Below are 20,850 nucleotides of genomic sequence, written 5' to 3' on the forward strand. Positions count from 1 at the left end.
TGAACCGATAGATGTTCTCACTGTGTGGGCTCGATTAGTATTTACATCCATCAGTCTGATCTACTGGATGATATGTGTTAGTAGAGCAGCTTTAAAACTGACTGTTGATCATTAGATAATAACCTCACACTGACATCTTTTATCCTGTTTATGCGTCTGTGTCTGGCTGTTACGCATCTCATGCACACTTCAGCTCACGTACATACTAATTATAACATGTTAGTTATAACTACTACTGCACATGATGCTCTATAACAACATAATCATATTAATTTACTCAGTTTTATTAAATGTGCGTTTCATTTTTAACTGAGTCTTCCTCCTTCTTTTGAACCCAGGACTTTGTGCTCAGTTTAAAGAGGGTATAATAATAGATTCTCTCAGACGCTCAGTGGTGATGATGCTTCTGGTAATGGGTGTGGAAATGCTGCAGCTCAGTCATCAAACCTCAGCGTGGGAACATGTGTTGATTTGCATCTGAGGTTTCATCACGTCTGGTAAATGTTTTTGGCTTCGTCTGTGCCATTTTTACACAACAACGCAAACCTGGTTCTGTTTCTTCCTGCACTGGACAGAAAGACGATGGAGCTCGTGTTTCTGCTCAGCCTCCTTCCTGTCACACATTCAGGTGAGATCAACTTTAAAAACACACTTCAGGTTGTAGGAGTGGGTTTGTTTGTTTGAAACTGTCTAATTTCCCTTTGTGCGTAATGACATTAAAAAATCACTCTGGCTGTTCTGGATGCAGAGCACTGATTTAGGATGTGTTAGTGTCCAAAGCCCTGCTCAGAGAACCACCTACAGGTTTTACCTACAGTTTGTCCACAGTGTCTGATAAAGGGATGTTACTTCTAGTGGAGTAAGAGCTGTTTAAGTTTAGTACTTATAAATAAATGTACTGACATGAGTTTCCACTGTGCTGCTTTGGAACTGATCCATGATGAAAAACCAGAACCACCTGTTTTACCTGGGTCATTATTTAGTTTGTTGAAATAGGGCAGACACGCCTGTTAACCTATTGTTAACCATGAATGTAAATATAACGGTTAAGAAACAGTATTATTGCTTTACCTGCCTTTGTTGAACAGGAATTGAAAGTCACTCGTGCTCAGACTGAAAACATTTGTTTGTCCTACAGTGAAACACTCCCTGACATTTTTCCTCACCACTTCCTCTGGACTCCAAACCGTCCCGGAGTTTATGGCTGCTGCAGTGGTTGATGGAGTTCAGGTGGGTTCCTGTGACAGCACGAATCTGAACGCAGAAACCAAACAGGACTGGGCCAAAGAGTTAGTGGATGACAATAATGAGCACTTGGAGCAGTACACACAGGCCTGCACAATCAACCACCCAGCTGTAAAACTCATGCTTGAAATGTTAAAACGTGTGTTTAAGCACCCTGGAGGTATGTCCACAGATATTCACTGCTAGATACACACTTCAATAAATACACTACATTAATACATATTGATGTGTTTTCACTGTTACATCCTGTTACATATTTTTAGATTGGATTATTTTCCACACTCAAACATTAGATGTTTTCTATCTTATTTATTTAATTAGATTCACTTAATATTATTTTTGAACGTGCATAAAAACAGAGTCGTACTTCTGTATGTGACACACACAGCTGCTGGACTCTGGTTTTCTGACGTCTCTGTCTCTCTCACAGGCTTTCACGTTCTACAGGACATGCACGGCTGTGAACAAGATGATAACAAAGTCTTTACTGTCTTTTATCATCTTGGTTATAATGGAGAACACCTCGCATCACTGGACAACAGCACACAAACATGGGAGCATGCAAAACTATCTGACAACCACAAAAATCAGTGGGATACTTATTTTACTTTAATGCAACGCGTTGAGTTCCTCAGACACACGTGCCCTCAGTTGTTGATGTATTATTTGAAATATGGGAACAGCACCCTGCAGAGAAAAGGTAGAGTCACCTGACAGATGTTTTCTTTCTAATGAGCAGTAAGAGGCTCCTTAATCATACATGAAACAAAGAGCAGCTGATCGAACAGCTGTTTAATCAGCAGAAATGTGACGTCTTTGCTGCGTTTGTTTTAGTTTTCTTACTGATAAGAGGAATAAAATGTTCTCTCTCTCCTCAGTTCTCCCCTCAGTGTCTCTCCTCCAGAAGACTCCCTCCTCTCCAGTCAGCTGCCACGCTACAGGTTTCTACCCTGACAGAGCCTCAATGTTCTGGAGGAAAGATGGAGAGGAGATTCATGAGGATGTGGACCATGGAGAGATCCTCCCCAACCATGATGGGACCTTCCAGATGAGAGTTGATCTGAACATTTCCTCAGTCAAACCTGAAGACTGGAGCAGGTACGACTGTGTGTTTCAGATCTCTGGTGTGAAGAAGGACGTCATCACCAAACTGGACAAAGCTGAGATCAGAACCAACTGGGGTAAGAACAACATCTGATGCTGACTGTGACTGTGACCGTTTGTTCTTTATTTATTTTCTTTTTTAATAAATAATAAATATCTTTAACAGAGAATCCCAAAGCCATGATCATCCCTAAGATCATGGTAGTGATGGGAGTGCTCGGTCTTGTCCTCGTCCTCATTGTTACCACTGGATTCGTGTTTTGCAAAAAGAAAGGTGAGAGAGAGATAATGATGATATTATCTGTGTAACTGATGTTCCTTCATACCAACCACAGCTTTGTGTTTCTGATCCTGCAGCTCCTGACTCTGGCTCTTTGGTTTTTCAAATACTGAACTGAGAAACCAGATTAACCCACACAGTCACTTACATCATAAAGGATGGAGGAAGTCGACACGTTGGCGTGTTTCACCTTACAGAGCTTTACACGAATCCTTCAGCCCCAATCTGCTGTTTGTTACACTGTTAGATTTAAATTGTCATTTGGTTTTAGAGGAAGTCGTGGATATCAGATTGCAGACTCTGGATTCTCTAGTAATAGATCACTGACACCCTGTTTGGACCCAGATCAACAGTGGTTGTATTTGATAAACACAAACTTTCCCTGACACAGTTGCGTCTCGTACACCTGTAGAGTCCAGGTCTGTTCTGATTGGTCCCCCTTGATAATTTCGATTAAAATCACATATTAATAATGCACCAATCTTTGACTGAACGACCATTTCACAAGAACTTTCACCACTTTTTGAGCTAATTTCAATAAAAATACACGACTATGAATGTGTTAAATGTGTTAAATGTACAGTTTAGTATTTTATTTTTGTAGTAATGTTTTTAAATTTTCAATAAAGTTTCTAAAAATAGAAAACTGACTGTTACTGTGTGAATTTAATATTACAGAAGAGACATAAGATCTGTCCAGAGGTGGCGCTGTTGCTCAGCTGTTGTTTTACGCAGCACTGGTTTGTTTCTCTGTTTTCTTCTTCTGCTCTGTCTTCACACATTGGCTGATTCAAATCTAGGGGAGCCAATCATCGGCCAGAGAAGTTGACATAAGGAGCAACAACAGTTTTAACAGGTGTGTCAGGTAAATCTGAACGGTCTAACGAGCAAATGTGCTTCTTATTTTTCAAAGAAAACCAGAATTTATATTGAAAATAAAATACTTCAGGTGTTAGATTAATTGTTATTTCTGATTTAAAAAAAAGTAGAGCTCCTCTGTTTTGGTATCTGTGTGTATTTGGTAAAGATATGACTGATTGTCTCTGACTGCTCTTCTTTACAGTTTGGTCATGATTGAAGATTTTGTCGTGTTGTTCCTGAACAACATGACGTGGATAAAGATTGAAGGTTCAGCTGGCCTGTGGACGGGGGCTCGACTGTGTGGCGTCTGCATGTTGGTGCTCACTGATGGTTTCTTAAAGGTGCTTCAGTCCAAAGACGAGCACATGGACACTAACACAGCAGGGGTCAGAGGTCGACTCCAGCAGCCTGTGACTGAGTGAGTTGACCTCCCATTAAACTTTCTATAATTATTGAATGGTTTTCTTATTAAATGCTTGTTTTTTCCCATCATTTGTTCATCATCAGGTTGTTCTACTCATGTCTGATCTAATCATGATTAGTTTTTCACTGTTCAGATCTTTACTGATCATATTAATGTTGTTCAATATGAACTCTAATAATTATTTTTCTAATTGCTCAACGACTCAAGGTTATAGCATCAATGTTTTTATTTTTTAACCTTTTTCATAGAGCACTTTATTCTAATTTACTCTCACTTTAACTCTTGGTCCCCAAAGCCTCAAAATGAAGTTTAACTTTGTTTGTTCTTTAAGAAAATCACTGAATAGTTTGACTGGTTTTATACTGTTTTATAACATATGTTCACGATGGCTGCTTCAGTATTTTCTTATATATTCTGTTTATGTAAAGCAAGTAAAACCATCCCAGTTCTGCCTCAAAGGGAAGAAAACACTATTCAGAACAACAAATCATCACAATAACTAAAATGATTCTCAACAGTATAAAGACTCTGTCATTCTTTACATAACCTCCAGCTAATAGTATGTTACGTTCATCCACTCATCAAGTATGTAACCAATAATCAAGACAGAACTCAAACTGTTTCTCATCTTATGTTTTCACGTATCTGTGTACTGATGTGTAGCTTCTTGGTTGTGTAATACTCGGTGTTCATGTCCAGTCCTGACTGTCATACGATACCTTCTCAGTTCAAATGATCATTTGTTTCTGTCTGTTCTGCAGCTTTGACCCAGTAGTTTGAGCTCTGTATCATGTCGAATGTGTAGAAACACAGTAGAGTAAATGAAAAGAAATAAAGGAGCATCAATCAGCATCATTTATATAAGAATTTATCATCAGACTTTATTTGGGGGCCAGGAGAACTACGACACGCTAAAGTGGTACTGCAGGATGATCGGAACGAGGAAGACGACAGAGTTTCAGATCAGATGGAGCCAGATTATACCAACGTCCTGGGTGTAGATCATTTTATCTGGAGTCCAGAGTGATTACAGCAGAGTGTGAGGTAGATCAACACTGATTATGTTTCTAAAACAGCAGGACTGAGGAAAAACGTTGGTTTAATAACCAGTGATGATTCTCAGTCCCTGTTAGAGGTCGTTCATCCTCAGTTTCACTGTATCAAATATCAAACATCCTGTGATCAACGCTCTGCACAATAAAACAAACACTAACACGTGTTTGATCGAACTGTGTTTAGTCCTTGAAAGTCTCATCGTTCAGTTCCTGCGACCTGGAACCTGACAGTGCTGCAGCAGGTGCATCCAGAGTTAAACCACGAGGTGTGTCTCTTCTGTTTATCTGACTCTGAAAGGAATGAAGAAACGAAAAGACTGGCAGTGAAGCAGAGACGAAAGGAGGAGTAGAGGACTCAGTGAACACATGTGGTGTGATTCAGTATTTGCACTTTGCAGGGTGTGAATTTCTCTTGACGTCTCCTAGTGAGACAGGACAGACTTTTTAAAAAAGGAGAAACGACATTAGAAGAGCAAATGGTCACTAAATCACTCGATTTAGTGTGAACTACTCGACAGTGATGGAGCTCGTTCTTCTGCTCGTCTTTCTTCCTTTCACATATTCAGGTAAGTTCAGCTTTACAACTTTAAACTGTTTCACAAACAGTTTGATTTGAATGAATACATGTGACGGACGTCTAATCCTTCACTTGGAGCTGATGCTGATGCTGTGGATTGTTTGTGTCACCTCTCACTCCTCCATCATAACAAATGTGTGTATGGAGCAGTGTAATGAACTGCTGCTTTCAATGGATTCAGTCTGGTTAATCTGATCTCATGTAAATAAAACACGGAGAGAAAACGACATGGCTGGATAACGAGAGCTGGATCTGAAAAGGAGGATGTTTACAGGCTTGAGCACCAATTACACATCTTACAGTATAAATGTGGTGGCTTTAATCTAAGCCGAGCACAGCAGACAGGAGGAAGCTCAGTGTGGAGGAGATCAAGAGGATTGAAGGGACCACAGCATGTAAATGGGCAGTGACGAGTGGGAGTCGGCTCATAGTTCCTGAAGAGACACAGATCTCGTTTGACAGATTGTGTTTTGTTACTGTTACTGTTCCGTGAGAGGAACACTGTAGAAATAGCTCATGAGAAAATAAACGCGAACAGATCTGACAGCAGGGGAATCAGAAATGAGGAAGAAAGCAGCAGACGAGCAGAGATCAGATCTAAACACACAAGTTAGATTTAATCACCTAAAGTTAATTTGTCTTCTGGTGTCATAACGTCTTCGGCCCTCAGTGATGATGTCTTCCTCCTTATCTGCCCTCGTGTCGTTCTCAGTAACACACACACTTAACATCTGCTGATCCTCTGGTGTATTTCTCTTTTAAGCTTCTGGGTCTGTGGTAACGTTATGGTCCATTGATCGCTTCATCATCCACTCATCCTTCTTGTTATCTCCTGTTCTCCCACTAGGTGTCACACTTAACCTGTCATTATAATGTTAGTGTAACTAAGTTAGTGGAATAATCTGAACCTTAAAATCAGGAGCATCCTCAACGTGGCCTCATCTGTCCAGGTCTCTGGTTGTTGTCTCGTTCCTATTAATTAAAAATCTGTGTTTTCTTTTTATTAAACTGAAAACATGTGTTTGTCCTACAGTGAACACCTCCCTGACATATTTCTTAATTACATCTCCTGGACTCCAAACCTTCCCGGAGTTTATAGCTGTGCTGAAAGTTGGTGACGCTCAGCTGGGATACTGTGACAGCGATGGCAGGACAACACAAATTAACCAGGACTGGATCAAAAAACTGATCCAAGATGATCCTCATCACCTGAAGTGGTACACTCAGGTCTGCAAAACCATGCATCAAGAAGCCAAAGCTCTGATCAGTCAGTTGAAACTGCACTTTAACCAAACTGGAGGTACGTCTGTTATCATTTAATGTCCTTTAATTCTGTCTTTATTCATGTTACACAGGTATATTCACTGTTAATTCAGTTCCATTTCTGGACATGAGGAAACCTCACAGTGAGGAAACTCAGTTTTATTTTATTTATTTTTTATTTGTACAGTAGTTTTAAATGGTTTCTTTGATTTCCTTGTGTTCCATTAATAAAGTCACTGCTGTTTTCCTGCTGCTGTTTTGCCTGACGTCTGCGCCTCTCACAGGAGTTCACATTTTACAGGAGATGAGTGGCTGTGAGTGGGACGACCACCATCAAGACTCTGTTGGATTCGATCACTATGGTTACGACGGAGAGGAATTCACATCATTCGACGTGAGAACGATGAGCTGGGTAACGCAGAAAAAGCCATCACCATCAAAAAAGAGTGGGAACAAATTTATGATGAGATAAACTACAACAGCAACTTCCTCATAAACATTTGCCCCCAGTGGCTGAAGAGGTATCTGCAATATGGGAAGATGTTCTTTGCGAGAAAAGGTGATAATTTAAAGCTTAGCTTCAAATTATCTGTATATATTTAAATAAAAAGCTGTTTTTGACGGTGTGGATCTCTCTCCTCAGATCTCCCCTCAGTGTCTCTCCTCCAGAAGACTCCCTCCTCTCCAGTCAGCTGCCACGCTACAGGTTTCTACCCTGACAGAGCCTCAATGTTCTGGAGGAAAGATGGAGAGGAGATTCATGAGGACGTGGACCATGGAGAGATCCTCCCCAACCATGATGGGACCTTCCAGATGAGAGTTGATCTGAACATTTCCTCAGTCAAACCTGAAGACTGGAGCAGGTACGACTGTGTGTTTCATCTCTCTGGTGTGAAGAAGGACGTCATCACCAAACTGGACAAAGCTGTGATCAGAACCAACTGGGGTAAGACAGAGGTCAGATGTGACTTTAATCCCAATGTGATTATTACAAACCAAGAAAATAAATAATTTTATGTGATTTTATTCTGGTGGATCTGCTTCAATAAAGGAAAATAACCTGTCATATTAAACACACCAGCTTTTCTATCTCTGTTTCTTCAGCTTTACTTCTTTAAGTTTGTTTTCTTTAATTATTGCTGTCCGTTATTTTTCCATCCAACACATTTCTTCAGTCAGAACGTCTGATTTTACTGTATTAACTTCATGTCACACTAACACAAACCTTCATTGATGTATTTTCCTTTCAATCTTCACCAGTCTCATGTTTTTTATTTATTTACCAGACAAACCCAGAAACTTGAGCGTCTCTGTCATCGTGGTGGTTTTAGTTATTGTCCTCATCGCCGCCGCTGGATTCATAATCTATAAAAACAAAGGTGAGAGAGAAAATGGAAATGTTATCAACCTAACTCACTGAATTAGACTGATTAGATTTAACTGTAAAAACATCAGTAGTAACCAGCTCAGGACTGAGCGATCAGCTGCTGCCGTCTATTAGTTTACTCTGATGGAATAAAAACACATATTCAATGAGTCCCTGGTGAAATAAAAAGTCTTTTCTTTTGATTTTAGCCAAATGCCCTCTGCTTCGTAAGTAAAACTAAACATTATTCTGTCAAGTTTACACAAAAGCATTTGACATTAAAGGATAACTGAACGTTTTCAGACCTGTTAACTCTGTTCGTCACAGTATTAGTGGATTAACTTTGTTTCTCTGACCTTCCAGGTCTTGAATCCGGCTCCGGGCTCTTTCAGAGACTGAATTCAGAAACCTGACTTAAAGACACAGTGATGGAGGAAATGATGATTACTGAAACCATGTTTGTCTTTAGTAATGGGACAACATCAGTGATAACTAGTGTCTGTCTGATGTTTGGAGACAACACAAAGCTTCCCGCACAAAGTGACGTCTCCTACACCTGTACAGGAGCGTCACACAGTGGAGTCCTGCTCTGCTCTGATTGGTCGTCATTGATAATTGATGGACATTTAACCTGAACTCTGTTTGACAGTGCTGCTACAGTCGGCTTTTCTGTTTTTGCCTTTAATATAAAACTGTAAAGCTGTTGATGATCTCAAGATCAAACAGTAAAGTGTTGAATTTAAAGGTTAAATTAAAGGTTAATGATCCATTAAAACTAAGTTTCCACAGAAATGCACACAAATGTTAATTAGTATAAATTGAACAAATGTACAGTTTTATTTTTTTCTGCTAATAATTAACTCGATAAACAATTGGAGAAAATCTTTTTTTATAAGTTCACATATGTTCCTTCTATCAATACAGTCGTTTTTTTGTTTGTTTTTTTACATTTGTCGTTCTCTGCTTTTCAGCTTTCAAACTTTCTCATGAAAGTTTTTTTTTATTAAAACATTTTTAAAACGACTTGCTTTAAAACTTGATTAATCAGTTGTTTCACATCCTGCTCTGATTCTCTTTACCATATCTTCTGTTTGCAGCATCAGACTCATCAGACTAACAGTGGATGAAATCACAGTGAGTTCTACGTAATAACACATTTTTCATCCTGTATTTTAAATGTGCTGGTTTATATTTAGGTGAATGTTATACAAATGCATCATGTGTCTTTTTATGTAGACTGTGTAAAGGAGAAGAGCGGCATCGGGATTACTTGCAATTACCAACAGAATAGTTGTAATTACTGTGTTACTGCAAGTTTTCACACAAAAACTATCTTTATCATGTTTCAGGGGGTTCTTCTCAGATTTTTATTTATGTGTAATTACTGGATGAATGGTGTCCAACTCAGTGGAGATGGTCTGTGAATAAATGTCAGTGGTTGTGGAGTTTGTAATGAATATATTATAGTATATTTGTTGTAATACACAAAGTGCTTCAGTGGTTTCTAAGTAAAAATCTAAATGTGGCTTCTTAATTTACTGAAGGAGCCAGTTTGTACAGTTTGAAAGTGGACCTTGCTCCAGTGTTAAAGTCCTTGTCGGCCACTGGAACAGCTGAGCAGTGTGTTACTGTTTCTGTGGAAGAGAAAAACAAGTTCAAACCCTTCTGAAGTTAAAGCTGTTCTTTCTCTACTTCACTCTTTAGTCACACTTGTTAAAGTGAAAGATGTAAAACAGCCATAATCACAAGTGGATACTCACCTGCTCTGAGTTCAGTTACCTGTAAAGACAAACCGTACCGGTTTTAGTCAGCAGGTGACAGTAGTGACGCTGTCGTGTGGAAACAAAGGTCAAAAAAAGGTCTGTGGTCTTGAGGGACTGGTCTGTACTTTAGTTTACACCTCCACCACCCATGAACCCAGCTGACACCTGAAGATGAGTCTCTTTAGTCAACAAATAATTTCAGTTTCACATGTTCCTGGACGTCATCTCATGGTGTCGTCTTAGTTGCTGGGTTTCCTTCCCCATTTTGCAGACTTCACCTCTGGTGTGTAGCTGCATGTGCGCTGTGTCGTTTCTCATTGTTTGGTCTTAAACACATGCAGAGGACACACAATACTCTTCACAGTCAGAGGTTCATGTTCAGTCCTGCTGCATTTCGACTGGATTCACCCACAGTTTCCATCAGCGGTCGCTCGGCAGGTCTCGATGGAGCTAGTTTTCCTGCTAATCTTGGTTCATTACACACTTTCTGGTAAGATCAACTTTAAAATGCTGTTTGGTTTTGATCAGGTTAATTAAATGATGAGTGTAGTTTCACTTGTGTTTGGGTGTTTTTACACACAGCATTTTTGGGAGGAAACTCGTGGTTAGCACTGTACAACAGTAACAACACAGCAGCTCATAATCATCTAAAAATATTATAAGCATCTACTAAGGCATGATCTTCTGGAATCAGGTCTCTATTATAGAACCAACATATAAAACAGCTCTCACCACAAAACTCAGGAAAGATATAAAAAGGTCTTACTGATCTGAAAAGACTTTCATTTCCTCAAAACAAACGGTCTGAAATGTGTCTTTTTAAAAACAGACTAATTTCCATGAATCTGACTAAAACGACTATTTGTACTGACAGGACCACCTGCTGTCTGTACAGCGGTGCATCCTCTGCACAGATGTTACTCCTGTGAGCAAACTGCAGAGGATCTAAAAAAGCACTGACCTGCAACTAAAGAGTGGGTTCAGGGGCGTCACATCACCTCTGAGCCAGTGACCCATCGGGGAAAACCTGACTTGATCATCATGATCAAACCTGGCAAAAAACATTGCTGTCACACAGAAGTTTCCCTTCTGTGCTTGATTCATACTTTCTCTTCCCTGTTGATCAGTTCTTCTGAGATCCCTCTGTGCAGTTCAACCATGTCTTTATCTCTACTAACAAATGTGAACTTCCTCCTACTGACAGATGATTTCACATCCTGTGTATTATTAAAAAAACATTTCACAGATTTACAGAGTCAATACACAATATGATTTAGCTTTTTACGTCATCTGATATACTGTCAATACTCTTTGTTATAATTAATCCAGTCCATAGTCCAATCAGTGTGTTTGAAACTTCCCCTCAGTTTTTCCACAGGCATCATGACTTTCATACTTTCACACATCATAACAGACCTCCTCTGTGTTAGTGGAGGGACTGTCGTAGTCAAGAAACCCCTGTTGTCAGCACAGCAAAGACTGATTTATCAGAGTTTCAGGCTTTACCTGAAGCTATGTGCACCTTCATAAATAAAACAACACAGAACGAAGCACTTCCTGTATCAGATGAGTTGGCAAAAGTGCTGAACTAGATTGTTTTAAAGTCAATTACAGTTAATAAAAAACTGTTCTGCAATAGCTGCATCAAACCTAATGTTTAGAAAGGGGAAACTTATTGATCAGGAACTTAATGTCTGTTGTGCTCATAGAATTGACCTCATGTTAAAAATGAACTTACTATTTTATCTGAAAACATTTTGTTTGTCCCACAGTAAAACACTCGCTGACGTATTTCCTAACTACATCTTCTGGACTCCAAAACTTCCCTGAGTTTCTGGCTGTTGCAGTGGTCGATGACATTCAGCTGGGAAGCTGTAACAGCATCAACAGAACAGCAGAACCCAAACAGAACTGGACCAGGAAATTTATTGAAGATGATCCCGGTCACTTGGAGTGGTACACTCAGTCCTGCAGACGAAACCATGATGCTTCAGTAGCCTTGATTCAGGAATTAAAATTGCTGTTAAACCAAAGTGGAGGTAAGTCGACTTCATATTTGCAGTATCCTAATATGTATTACTGTGTGGTACATGTGACCTGCAGTATTAATAATGCTGTACTGATCTGTACTGATGGTGCCTCTGTTCCACAGGTGTTCACATCTTACAGGAGATGGCCGGCTGTGAACTGGATGATGAGACAAAGAAGTTTCTGCTCTACAATCAGTTTGGGTTTAATGGAGAAGACTTCATGTCATTTGATCAGAGGATGGTGGCGTGGGTGTACACAGAAAAGGCTGCTGCATTCAAAAACAAGTGGGGGAGAGAATATGGTGAACCTGCCTTCATTAAGAGCTTCATGTGCCCTCAGTTGCTGAAGAGGTATCTGGAATATGGGAACAGCTACCTGCAGAGAAAAGGTTGAGTCACATGACTTGATGTTATAGTACATGTTAGTGTGTATTACAGTGAATATGATCCAACACAGTGAGAGCTACTGGAATTAGATGTTCCTCAGACTGCCCCCGAGGAACATCAGGGTTTGAATCAGGAAAAAACAGCTGCAGAGGCTTCTTACTCTGCTCCTGTCTCCTCGTTATCAGTCACGTTTCTTTTAGGTGGTTCTGTTGTCTTTGAGTCACTGAAGTCGCAGCTATAATCTTTGTCACTAGTGTTTAAGTAGAAGGGATAGTAGCTAGTTGGATGTTAGATACTTTATTTGTGGATGTGCCCAAACTTTTTGCAGCTCTTTGCATGTTGTCTTCACCTGTTAGTTCAAATGTAAATCTGTCCAACTTGTTAATTACCTTGTGTTGTCCTTCCAGCTGCAGCTCCTCCCTCAGTGTCTCTCCTCCAGAAGACTCCCTCCTCTCCAGTCAGCTGCCACGCTACAGGTTTCTACCCTGACAGAGTCGACATGTTCTGGAGGAAAGATGGAGAGGAGATTCATGAGGACGTGGGCCATGGAGAGATCCTCCCCAACCATGATGGGACCTTCCAGATGAGAGTTGATCTGAACATTTCCTCAGTCAAACCTGAAGAGTGGAGCAGGTACGACTGTGTGTTTCATCTCTCTGATGTGAAGAAGGACGTCATCACCAAACTGGACAAAGCTGAGATCAGAACCCACTAAACCCATTAAATTTTAGAGAAAACAAATTATTAGAATAATTAAAATAATACGGTGTATTATTGGAAAACTGGGACAAGTCATTGTAATATAGTACCCTCATTAATGTACTAGTTAACTTGATGTTTGAACAAAACTCAATACGCTGCTAGCATACAAAAAAACAAAAAAAAAAGAAGAATTAATTTGCTAATTGTATTTATTAGTTTTTCCTTATTTCTTCATCAGATACTCTCAGTAACACGACCACACCTGTCGTCATCATCGTAGTGGTTTTTCTTGTTCTCGTCCTCATCTTTACCGGTGGATTCATGGTTTACAAGAAGAAAGGTGAGATTCATGTGTTGATGCTTTTATTGTAATAACACAGTTTTCAGTTATCCGTCCTGCAAACAACAACTAGAAAACAGGGAAAACCATATATATATATAATATAGGAGAAATAATAAAAACTAAAGTAAGAATAAAATGGAGATCACACTGGATTTATTCTTCAGTTCACTACACAATCAGTGAATTAACTTTGTGTTTCTGATCCTACAGCTTCAAACTCTGGTTCTGAGCTTGAGAGACTGAATCAAGAGGCCTGATTGGTCGAAACACTCGGCTACATTATGATGGATTTAAACAGTGTCACATCATACAGATTAGTATAAATCTGTATTTTATGTTTTCACACATTTTACATGTGTTGTTGATAATTTGCTTATGAACAAGAGATTCAACAAGAGAAGAACATGTAGACACTGGATTCTGTTACTAGAATATCTAATAATAGATTTTTGAAACCATAGAAAACCATAACCTAGTCAAATTTACTAACTAGTGAATGGCCTAATGTGAAGACTGAGTAGATCCAGATGAGCTGTAGTTGTGGTCGGACTGCTGAACAGATCTGGGCACAAACATACAGGTTCCCTGTCGGACTAGCAAGACCAGCGTGATCTAAACTAAGCAGATAAAATGTAGATATAAGGCTGAGATAAGCTGATGTTGATCTGTTCCTTCACTTTTACTGAGACACATTGATGAGATTTAACTTGGTGGGGTGGAGGAAACACACTGTTAATAACTGTTGATTTGTTTTGATTCTTTATGGCAAAAGTTGATACAGTTAGATATTTCACTACTATATTATAATATTTATTCTCTTGTTTTCAGTTATTTATATACATTTTTTAAAGTAAAATTAATTTCACAGCATGTATCAGTGTAGTGTGGGGTTGTGGGTAAATCCTATTTCCCTCTATTGATCCTTCTTTCTTTTTCTTGCCTCCCTCTGTGTATTCTTACTGTTAGGGACTAAGACACAAGGAAAAAGATTTTAATGAGGGAAACGTGAAAGTAATGAGGGGAACTGGGTTCCACCTTGAGGCTGTGTTCCATGTAAGAGAACTCTAGGTGGTGCAGTTGTTTTCTTTCAGACTTTCTGTGTCGGGTTTCCTTCTGTCCAACAAAGGACAAAACATATATATATATTATTGTTTCTTCACAGGTCTAATGTTTGATTGTAATTAATTTCAAAACAAAATAAAACTGAGTTTAACACTTCTCAAAACTTTATGACAACACTGATAACAAAGAGTAACAACAGGTATGAGATGTTTTTTTTGTTCTGACTGGCTGAATGTTCCTGAGATTTCTTGCCGTTACTGATCTAAATGAACCAGGACCTGCAGAGCGTCCTGACCGGTCTCCACCTCCTGCTGCAGCCGGCTCTCGTAGTTTGTTTCAGAGGAGGTTCAGTTCATGTCGAAACGAGTCTAAACACTCTCACCAGCCTCTGTGATAAAAGATCAACTGAACCAACTCGAATCAAGATGAAAAACATATTATTGCTGCTTCTTTTCTGTGACGTCTCATCACCAGGTAACATCACTATTTGAATCTTTGAACTTTTATTTATTTATTTTAATTTAGTTTCATTTTCACTTTAACTTCATAAGACTGATTATTATGGTTTAACTGAATCACAGTGAATGATGTGTGATGATGATGTGTGTTTTTATACTGAATAAATATATTCAGTATAAATATGTATGTATACATATGTATATGTGTATATATATGTGTGTATTTATGTGTATAAATATATAGATATATATTTTTCTTTTATCCCACAGTGCAACATTCTTTCAAGCTTTTCTTCACTGGATCGACTGGAATCTCCAGCGTACCAGAGTTTATGGCAGCTCTGCAGGTTGATGACATTCAGGCAGGTTACTGCAACAGCAACAAAACGATAGTAGCACAGCGGGATGCAGCAAAAAAAATAATAAAAGACCTTCCGCAAATCTACGAGGAGTACATTCAAAGTTGTTTTGAGAGGCTCCCTAACTTGTATAAATACAAACTTACTCATCTCATGCAGAACCTGAACCAAAGTGGAGGTACAGTATGTTCTATCTTATACTTTTAACTTTTTAACTGTTCTTCCTGTAAAACAACGATAATAATTAGTTACTCTATTGTCACTAGGTCAACATTAGCAGATAATGAATAATCTTTTAAATAACTTGGTTCTACCCAAAGAAGGATGTGATGATGCCACATGAAGACTATTACAGACAGAGACACTAGAACACAAAATTGTAAATATTAACATCATAAACATCATAAACTCCTCTTGAGTCTGACAAACTGTGTAAGTAAATCTATTGTGTATTATTCATTATATTGTCTTTCAGTATGTGCGAGATGTAAACAATGACATATATTAGATCACTTACATACGTTTATTATATTTACGCCTTCCTTTTCCTGTCCAGTGAAAAACATGCCATGTCATTAGCTGCAGCACTAAACTACTTGTTTACATTGTGCTAACATCTGGTTCTGGTAACATAACATAACTAATGCAGCCAAACATCTTTCTCCAACACTCTCAGTTGTTGAGTTACTGCGGCCTGGTTGCTCAGCGGGTAGATCATTGGCCTTAGATACAGAAGGTTTGGGGTTCAAACCCTATCACAAACACCAGGTGTGGCCTTGAGCGAGACACTCCACGCTGGCTCCCTGGGCGCTGTGTGTAGCTGCCCACTGCTCCCCCAGGGGATGGGTTAAATGCAGAGGACCAATTTCATCTGTAACATGTAAATGTGACAAATAAAGGCTTTCTTCTTCTATTGTAAAGGTCAGGATCAGTTTTTACTGCAGCTTTTTGTCACTGGACACTGTTGCTGTGAACTCACTATTCTCACGTTCTACACAGGTCCTCATGTGCTGTGCTGAGAAAACTTTACATTATTGATTTAATAACTCTGCAGTTCTACAGTATTTTTATTATAAAAGTTACAGTTACCAGAAACCTGCAAAAAAATCAAACACTGTATTCAGATTCAGATTTGTCTCTGACATCATAAAATATACAACAGGAGGATGTTGTTCCCTGTAAATATGGGAAGAGATTTTAAATATAAATATTTTGGCTGCCAGTTGTCTTTGGTGTTTTCTGGTGAACTTAATGAAATGTACCTCAACCAAGTACATAATACAAATACACAAAAACAATATTGAATGACAATACAATGAATTATTAGTAATTAATGAATAATTAACTGAGGTGTTACTATACTTTGTGTCACCCAGCGACAAATTCTGACCTTATCACGACTAATAATAAAAAATAAAAATAATTAATCTTCCAGGCTGTTCTCTAGTAACTCATCACCACTTATCATCTACTATATACAATATTAAGTTCTGATTTATTCTGAAACTATTCATAAACTAATTGTTAACTACACATTAAGATTAACATATCATATCTCTCTGGCTGTTAGCTAGTAGCTCATCATTATCTCCTGTCTAGCACTCAATTTACTGTAGAGTTACTAGGTTCCTCCATTTCTATTTCTAGAAATAACATGCATGTATTCTTGTTAATTTCATTCTTTGCTGTTTGTCTTTCTCTCTCAGGTGTCCACATTTTACAGCGCATCGAAGGCTGTGAATGGGATGAAAACACTGGAGAGGTTGTTGGTTTTGTACATTTTGGTTATGATGGAGAAGACTTCATGTCATTGGACCTGAAGGATTACACGTGGATCGCTCTGAAACCACAGGCTGTCACCATCAAACAGATATGGGATGCTGAAGAAGTCAAATTGAAAGAGAAAAAGGTGTTCTTAACTGAGGTTTACCCCGAGTGGCTGAAGACATATTTGAAATATGAAAACAACTTTCCATTGATAACAGGTATCGTTACATGATTTGATGTAACTTCACAAACAAAAAACAGTCAGTTATTATTAGATGTTATTATATTGCATTTAAGATAATATAAGATTATATAACACGTTGAGGCCCCTGTTCTGTCACCCGGTAAAGAAAAGTTGTTCTCATGTTGTGAGTCTAACGTAACTTGTTGTCTTGAGTCTTGAGTTCATTTAATCAAACAGAACCTACACAGACTAATGATGAGACCGACTCAGAGGATAAGTGCTTCTCATATGGTGCACGTAGTCTTTATTATCCTCAGCATTATTTATAGAGCTAGCAGCATGAGGGATGACAATGATGGTGAATCTGTCTTGTTCGGTTTTCAACTTTGATCTATATTTTTTAATAATTTCTGATGTATTAACATATTTTTCTGACATTAATTTTTGTTGATCCTTTTTTAGCACCAGCAGTAGGTTGACGTTTTTGGTTTAGAATAAAAGTCTTATGTAATATGGAGGAACATACACTGATGATTTCCAGAGAATTCATTTTTAAAAATGCTGTGGTTGTGTAAAGCTGCTTTGTGACAATGTCAATTGTAAAAAGCGCTCTACAAATAAAATAAAATTAAATTGAATTGAAAAATGTTGATCCATGACACTCATTGTGCAGAAAACTGATGTTGTTTAACCAACTCATCTACTTTCTGTTTTTAATTTAACCCTTACAGTTCGTCCCTCAGTGTCTCTCCTCCAGAAGACTCCCTCCTCTCCAGTCAGCTGCCACGCTACAGGTTTCTACCCTGACAGAGTCGACATGTTCTGGAGGAAAGATGGAAAAGAGATTCATGAGGACGTGGACCATGGAGAGATCCTCCCCAACCATGATGGGACCTTCCAGATGAGAGTTGATCTGAACATTTCTTCAATCAAACCTGAAGACTGGAGCAGGTACGACTGTGTGTTTCAGATCTCTGGTGTGAAGAAGGACGTCATCACCAAACTGGACAAAGCTGAGATCAGAACTGGCATTGGAATTAATAAAGGTAAAAAATTGCCTGTTAGACTATGAATAATTTTTTTTTTGTCTTTTATTTGTAATAAATTTGCAAAGATTTAAAACAAACTTATTTCACATTATGGGATAGTCTAGTAGAGTTTAGAGGAAAATGATCAATTTAGTAAAAATGGCTGTAACATAAAAAAATGTGAAAATGTTAATTTTTAACGTTAATGCTTTTTGGATGCACTTTAGAGATCAGAACATGAATGTTCTGTTCTGGTTCCAGTTCCTCCCTCAGAGTTTCCTGCTGCTGTCATTGGAGTAGTTGTAGGACTGCTGCTCCTGTTAGTCTGCATCACTGGACTCTTCATCTGGAGGAAGAAGAAGAACAATGGTGAGAAACACCAGATATTTTAATCTGCAATTTTTTTTGCTCCACTCGAATCCAATACATATGAAAGCATTTTTATTTTTAAAAAGTTGACATTTTCATAAAAAATGTATCTGTAAAGACTAATATTTTGATTGCTCTTTTATATTTTAGGATTCCAACCTGCAAACAGTAAGAATTTTTAAATGCTTTTAGTAATTAGTTATTCTCTGTCACATATGAAGACCTACAAATTATTTATTTACATACATATTTTCATAATGTTCCTTTTTTTTTAAATCAATAAAAAAAATATGTATTTTCTACTTCTAGCTTCAGACCTGACAGACAGAAATCCTGGCCCTGCTCATGGGGAATGAAGAACAAGTGTAATGAACACAGTCAGTACTTCAGTATTATTACACAGACATTTATTATTATTAATTAGTTTTTACATGAAAAATCTCACAATTATCAATCATAACAATCAGTATTATGAATGGGTATAAAAGAAGACTGTAAAGAGGAGAGAGACAGTATAGTTAAGTAATCAGTAATTCTGACCAATAGATACAGGTTTTGGAGCAACATACGCTTTTAGGGAATATTGTTAAAAGATAATATGGCTTCATCTTCTCATTATACTTTCACAGACAGTAACATTGCACTACAGAGGTGTTAGAGGAGTAGTGGCAATGATGAAGAAAACAGAAAGTTTCAGTGCGGAAGAAATATGTGAAAGATTTGGGTGTGTCTAATGCTGAGTTCAATGACGGTAATTACAGATGCTGACACACAGGTTTATCAGAGTGTTGACAAATACAGATTTGAACAAGAGCATGAGACTGAGAAAGTAACAACTGACTGGAGAAAATCATTCTCAGCAAGTTCCTGGTGTACCCCGTCCTTTTAGTCTTTGACACTCTCAGATCATTTGATTACTACCATCAAAAGTGTACATTCAAGCGTCTGTTTATGTGGGTGTGGAGATGAATAACATCTTAAGTAGTCTTAATTAATACATTATCTGTGATGGTGAATACATGTAGGTCATACACAGCATTTTAGTTCCAATAAGGCCTCTGATCTCAACCCTGTTAATTAATAAATTACTTCCATTCTTCTGTTAATACTGTTTTTGTTTTGAGTAGTTTCTTCTGGTCACTCTATGTGTTTAGACGATACTAAAACCAATTTAATAAACAATATTTCTGTTTGTAGCTGTGACTTTAAAATGTCTTTTATTCTGTTAAAACTGTCAGGAAGGTGATCATTGTACTATATGATTATTATTCAGATCATAGTGGGTGTAGGAGTTGTACTTGTTTGTAGTAAGTTGTACATGTTTACTTCATAATGTGGCTGTTGAGTGTTTACAGAATCTGTGCCTCCATCTGATTAATATCATTTTATTTGAGCTGCTTAATTTGTTGTGTTTCATTTTTGTCGATATTATTATGATAGTTCACTATGTTAATTAATACAAATGTTATAAAAATGTTTTATCTGCAGATTCATTACTGGAATAATTTTTGTCATTACTCCTTTTGGACCCTGCAAACCAACATTATACATTAAACCTTTACAGCTTCTTTTCTTCTACTTTAAATTTAGTGTAAATACACAGTTGAGTTTCTGAGCTGTTTAACATCACTGATTGTAGATACAGACATTTATACACAGAGAACGAGACAGAAAGTGGAATAAATGTTGGAATTATGAATCTTTCTTTATATAAATTATTTTCTTCAGTTTTGTGGCTCTGAAATTTGTTCTTTTACATTTGTCATCTTTCCACTGCACTTTAATACATACATCAGAACCTGAACACCTCACTGTTTCTTAGTGAAAATTCAATCTGCTGTTAGTTCAAATCATGTTTACTTATAACAAGTCACTGACAGATGGTGATAAACAACACACTGTATAATCTCAACCTTTAGTCTATGAAGTGAAATGAAAACCACTGTAAACTAAAAATAGAAGCAGGTCAAACAGGTTTTAGTTACAGAAACACTGAGAGAGAAGCTGAGACTGAAGAGAGTTAAATAAAAGATTAAGAAACTAAAGAAACACAACTTATTTGACCTGTTTTTGTGGTGCTGAGACCTAAAAAGACAAATCGCTGATGTACCACAGTGTGTTCTGTGTCATTTATCTAAACCTGCTGTCTCACATCTAATGTTTAATATGATCAAATAATTAATATTATATTATCAATATTATCTAATATTTAATATTATCAAA

General features: G+C 37.8%; 3 protein-coding genes across 3 annotated transcripts; all 3 read left to right on the top strand.

The window, feature by feature from the left end:
• Window positions 1–528: 528 nt before the first annotated feature.
• LOC113154494 (major histocompatibility complex class I-related gene protein-like) lies at window positions 529–3,131 on the top strand. Its single transcript, XM_033326227.1, has 6 exons — window positions 529–628; window positions 1,139–1,405; window positions 1,676–1,945; window positions 2,124–2,426; window positions 2,516–2,623; window positions 2,707–3,131. The coding sequence occupies exons 1-6, from the start codon at window positions 583–585 to the stop codon at window positions 2,745–2,747; spliced, it is 1,035 nt and encodes a 344-aa protein (XP_033182118.1). The 5' UTR covers window positions 529–582; the 3' UTR covers window positions 2,748–3,131.
• Window positions 3,132–5,379: 2,248 nt separating this feature from the next.
• Window positions 5,380–20,326, top strand: LOC113153645. Its single transcript, XM_033326263.1, has 14 exons — window positions 5,380–5,535; window positions 11,711–11,977; window positions 12,091–12,357; window positions 12,814–12,996; window positions 13,296–13,397; window positions 13,611–13,651; window positions 14,367–14,453; window positions 14,738–14,936; window positions 15,191–15,457; window positions 16,986–17,264; window positions 17,962–18,276; window positions 18,520–18,627; window positions 18,778–18,795; window positions 18,937–20,326. Exons 1-14 carry the CDS (start codon window positions 5,490–5,492, stop codon window positions 18,981–18,983), a joined length of 2,226 nt encoding a protein of 741 aa, XP_033182154.1. The 5' UTR covers window positions 5,380–5,489; the 3' UTR covers window positions 18,984–20,326.
• LOC113154488 (major histocompatibility complex class I-related gene protein-like) lies at window positions 7,446–8,603 on the top strand. Its single transcript, XM_033326237.1, has 3 exons — window positions 7,446–7,755; window positions 8,096–8,188; window positions 8,539–8,603. Exons 1-3 carry the CDS (start codon window positions 7,539–7,541, stop codon window positions 8,586–8,588), a joined length of 360 nt encoding a protein of 119 aa, XP_033182128.1. The 5' UTR covers window positions 7,446–7,538; the 3' UTR covers window positions 8,589–8,603.
• Window positions 20,327–20,850: the final 524 nt, after the last annotated feature.

The sequence above is a fragment of the Anabas testudineus genome, chromosome 11, assembly GCF_900324465.2.
Source record: "Anabas testudineus chromosome 11, fAnaTes1.2, whole genome shotgun sequence".
Classification (NCBI taxonomy): Eukaryota; Metazoa; Chordata; class Actinopteri; order Anabantiformes; family Anabantidae; genus Anabas; species Anabas testudineus.

Bases quoted from the DNA above. Each gene is read 5' to 3' on its own strand.
- LOC113154494 (XM_033326227.1), top strand. From the start codon at position 583: ATGGAGCTCGTGTTTCTGCTCAGCCTCCTTCCTGTCACACATTCAG. The intron at 1,406-1,675 runs GTATGTCCACAG...TCTCTCTCACAG, and splicing joins TGTGTTTAAGCACCCTGGAG to GCTTTCACGTTCTACAGGAC. The intron at 2,624-2,706 runs GTGAGAGAGAGA...CTGATCCTGCAG, and splicing joins CGTGTTTTGCAAAAAGAAAG to CTCCTGACTCTGGCTCTTTG.
- LOC113153645 (XM_033326263.1), top strand. From the start codon at position 5,490: ATGGAGCTCGTTCTTCTGCTCGTCTTTCTTCCTTTCACATATTCAG. The intron at 5,536-11,710 runs GTAAGTTCAGCT...TTTGTCCCACAG, and splicing joins TCTTCCTTTCACATATTCAG to TAAAACACTCGCTGACGTAT. The intron at 12,358-12,813 runs GTTGAGTCACAT...CCTCCTCTCCAG, and splicing joins CAGCTACCTGCAGAGAAAAG to TCAGCTGCCACGCTACAGGT.
- LOC113154488 (XM_033326237.1), top strand. From the start codon at position 7,539: ATGTTCTGGAGGAAAGATGGAGAGGAGATTCATGAGGACGTGGACCAT. The intron at 7,756-8,095 runs GTAAGACAGAGG...TTTATTTACCAG, and splicing joins TGTGATCAGAACCAACTGGG to ACAAACCCAGAAACTTGAGC. The intron at 8,189-8,538 runs GTGAGAGAGAAA...CTGACCTTCCAG, and splicing joins CATAATCTATAAAAACAAAG to GTCTTGAATCCGGCTCCGGG.